The following is a 3,696-nucleotide window of genomic DNA, read 5'->3' as shown; positions in this document are numbered from 1 at the left end:
ACATCCATCAGTCCTCAGTTTTTGTCAGCATTCAAGAGTCTCTCATGGTTTGCCTCTCTCCCTTTCCCCCACCATTTCCGCCCTTCTTCTCCCCCTTGTTCCTCCGTCAAGTAGGTAAATACTCTTAATTCATCCATCCCTGAGCTCAGTAAGATTGTTATTTTTCTTCTGCTTCAGAGGACAGTGCTTATATTATCGTCTCAATATTTACCATTTATTATAAAAGTTGTAAATCAACCACTTTTCCATAATTATCCTTTTATGACACTTTTAATAAATGAAAGATATTCCCTTGAGACTATTTTAATACTAGCAGGCGTAGAGATACATGAATGCAGAGATATCATAAAGGCAAGCAACTTACAAATAATATATGAAAGCTGTAAAAACTTTTAAGGAGTTTCAGAACAATTATAGTGGGATAAACAGAATACTGAACTACGATAGCTAAATTGTTACATAATAGAAAACGTTCAGACCACAAAATTTTGTTAGTATATTTTTGTATGTGTATGTGAAGATCATATATATTTCTGTACTTTTTGATGAATACTTGAAACATGACTTTTAGTAATCATTGTGGGAATCTGTTTTGTTTATTTATTTTTTATTTTTTTTTATAGTTTATCTTTGAGACAGAGAGAGACAGAGCCCAAGTGGGGGAGGGGTAGAGAGAGAGGGAGACACAGAATCTGAAACAGGTTCCAGGCTCTGACCTGTCAGCACAAAGCCCGACATGGGCTTGAACCCACAAATGGTGAGATCATGACCTGAGCCGAAGTCGGATGCTTAACCGATGGTGCCATCCAGGTGCCCCCTGTTTTGTTTAAAATTTTTAGTTTGGCATTAAGCTTTCCACCCCAAAATTCTACACGAAGGTTTCTCTCTTCCTACTCTTCAAAAATGACACAAAATAAAACCAAGTAAACTGAAAGTACCTTACAGCTATTTTGTAGAAATAAAACCAGTTTGTCTTTGTGGAATGGATATGCCAGGTCCTGAATGTAGTGGTGATAACCCGATCAGGTAACATTCCCAGGAAATCTCGTTCTACTCTTCCTTTTTAAAAGAATTAACACATTTTATTTCTTATATAAATTTTAGAGTTATAGAAAAATTGAACAGAAAGTACAGAGAGTTCTCATACTCTCCCATGCCCACTCTCCAACCAGTTTCCCCTATTACTAACATCTTAGTATGGTCCAAGTGATGAACCGTTATTGATATATTATTAACTAACTTCCACAGTTTACATTTGGGTTCACTCAATGTGATGGACTGTCTATGGGTTTTGCCAAATGTATAATGTCATGTATCCACCATTACAGTATCATACAGAATAGTGCTGCTGCCCTAAAAATCTCCTGTGTTCCATCTATTCATCTCTCCTCCCTCCTTCCCCAACCACTGCCTTTCCTTTTTAATCCCTAAATGAAGCCTGGAGTAATATTAGTTTGAGCTAAGATTTTACTTAAATAACCCTAATGATTCCCCATGGCAACAAAAATTTCTTAATCATTTACACCAGCACTGTCCAAAAGAAATAATGTGATCATACATATATTTAAAATATTCTAGAAGCTACATTTAAAAAGTAAAAAAAAAAACTAAAACAAAAACCAATGAAACAATTTATTATACTTCTTCCAACATATCAACAGTATCAAGTACAAAATGTAACCAACCATATAGAAACTGAGAAGTTTTAATTTTTTTGATACTAACACTCAAAATCTAGTATGCATTTTAAACTTACAGCATATCTTATTTCATGTAGTCATACTTCAAGTGCTCAGTAGCCACAAGTGGTCAGTGACTAAGATATCAGACAAGGCCGGCCTAGACTGTGAGCAATCTGCAAGCAGGTCATCCGGTCTCCAGGGCCTCCACAATAAGAATGAAGTGAATATTTTTGTACCAGAAACATAAAAGGGGCTCTCTAACCCTTTACATGCTGATACGTGTATGTTCTGCGACCACTTTCCTTTAAACTCCCTCTCCAGTCTTGGAGAAAGTGGAATGGGGATCATGCTCATTCCAGCATATCAAACAAACCAATATTGGGCTTCCTGACTCCCAGAAGGCCTGAATCATCTGAAATGTTGACTCATGAGCCTAAGGTGACTGAAATGTAATGAGAATCAAATTTGCCTTCCAAGGCATCGTTTTATTTCCACTTTCCTCTCCCTCTATTCTCATTGGGTGACTCATCTTTATACCATGTGAGTCCAGCAGCAGGCAGATTCCAACATCGTTCTGGAAGAAGTTGAGCCGACTTTGATATGGTTTGAGTCCCCCATACTGTCCAAGCCCAGCGCTGTTTTGCCTACCTCATCCAGGGCCTGCAGTTTGAACAGAGAACGACCTTAAAACTTTCAAAAAAAAATTTTTTTTTCTTTTAATGGGGTTGAAGGCAGTAGTAATGAGTTGGTCTGATAATGTAAGTTTGAAAAAAATGTAATCTTTTTATTTCAAAATCGTTTAATTCTTAATGTATACATAAATCCTTAGGCCCTACTTCATAGTACCTTTCTCCGCCCTGGCTTTTTCCCTTTCCTGGGAGGAAAGTTACCACCCCGAGTCCCCCAGGATAACGCCCTTCCGGGGGTGCGGAGCCAAGAACCTCTCGGACCCTCAGGGCAGGTCGCCAGCCCTACCGCACGCTTATGGAACCCTGGGGCCATAGGCTGACCTTCAGCTCCTGGAGAAGTTGAGACCCCGGCCCAACCCGCAACTACCCAAGGTGAAGGGTGGGGCTCCCAGTTCCAAACCCACCCATCGAACCCACCCCAGCCGGTAGGAGAGAGGAAGTGCAAAAGGCCCAACCCACTTTTCTCTCTTTCTCTTCCCATTGGGCCGACTAGTTGCCCATCGTCTCTATCCCACAGCCGATTGGCTCCCTCCCTCCCGCGCCAGACCCTGCCTCTCCCGGCCTGGGAGGGTAAGTCACGCCAAACTGGGCGGAGAATCGGCTGGCCTGTCTCCTTCGCTCGTCTGGGCGGTGGCGGCAACTGGGGACGGGGCGGGTGGCGCATCACGGGCGCGGAGGCAGGAGGAGCAGTCTCATTGTTCCGGGAGCTGTCGCCACTGCAGGTCCCCGGGCTCGTTCGGCCCTGCCCCTCTCAGCCTTCCCCAACCCCCACAACCGCCCGCGGCTCTGAAGAGAAGCGTCCCGTGGAGGCAGCAGCTGCAGCATCATCTCCGACCCGCAAGCCATGGAAGACATGGACCAGTCGCCTCTGGTCTCCTCGTCCTCGGACAGCCCGCCCCGGCCTCAGCCCCCGTTCAAGTACCAGTTCGTGAGGGAGCCCGAGGACGAGGAGGAAGACGAGGAGGAAGACGAGGAAGACGAGGACGAGGAGGTGGAGGTGCTGGAGAGGAAGCCCGCCGCCGGGCTGTCGGCGGCCCCAGTCCCCCCCCCCCCCGCCGCTGGCGCGCCCCTGCTGGACTTCGGCAGTGACTTCGTGCCCCCGGCGCCCCGGGGGCCACTGCCGGCCGCGCCCCCCGCAGCCCCAGAGCGGCCGCCGTCTTGGGACCCGAGCCCTGTCTCGCCCTCGGTGCCCGCGCCCTCCCTGCCCTCCGCTGCCGCAGCCTCGCCCTCCAAGCTCCCCGAGGAAGATGAGCCTCCGGCCCGGCCTCCCCCTCCTCCCCCGGCCAGCGTGACCTCCCAGGCCGAGCCCGCGTGGACGCCACCCG

At 46.9% G+C, this 3,696-nt stretch overlaps 1 protein-coding gene across 1 annotated transcript in view; it reads left to right on the top strand.

Moving 5' to 3' along the window:
* The first annotated feature begins 2,970 nt into the window (after positions 1–2,970).
* Positions 2,971–3,696, top strand: part of RTN4 (reticulon 4) — a 71,465-nt gene continuing 70,739 nt past the window's right edge. Inside the window, exon 1 of the mRNA XM_077772385.1 lies at positions 2,971–3,696. Within this exon, the coding sequence (XP_077628511.1) occupies positions 3,216–3,696 (481 nt within the window). The 5' untranslated portion in view covers positions 2,971–3,215.

The sequence above is a fragment of the Crocuta crocuta genome, unplaced genomic scaffold (assembly GCF_008692635.1).
Source record: "Crocuta crocuta isolate KB4526 unplaced genomic scaffold, BGI_CrCroc_1.0 scaffold830, whole genome shotgun sequence".
In the NCBI taxonomy this organism is placed as follows: Eukaryota; Metazoa; Chordata; class Mammalia; order Carnivora; family Hyaenidae; genus Crocuta; species Crocuta crocuta.
This window is presented reverse-complemented; position numbering and strand designations above follow the sequence as displayed.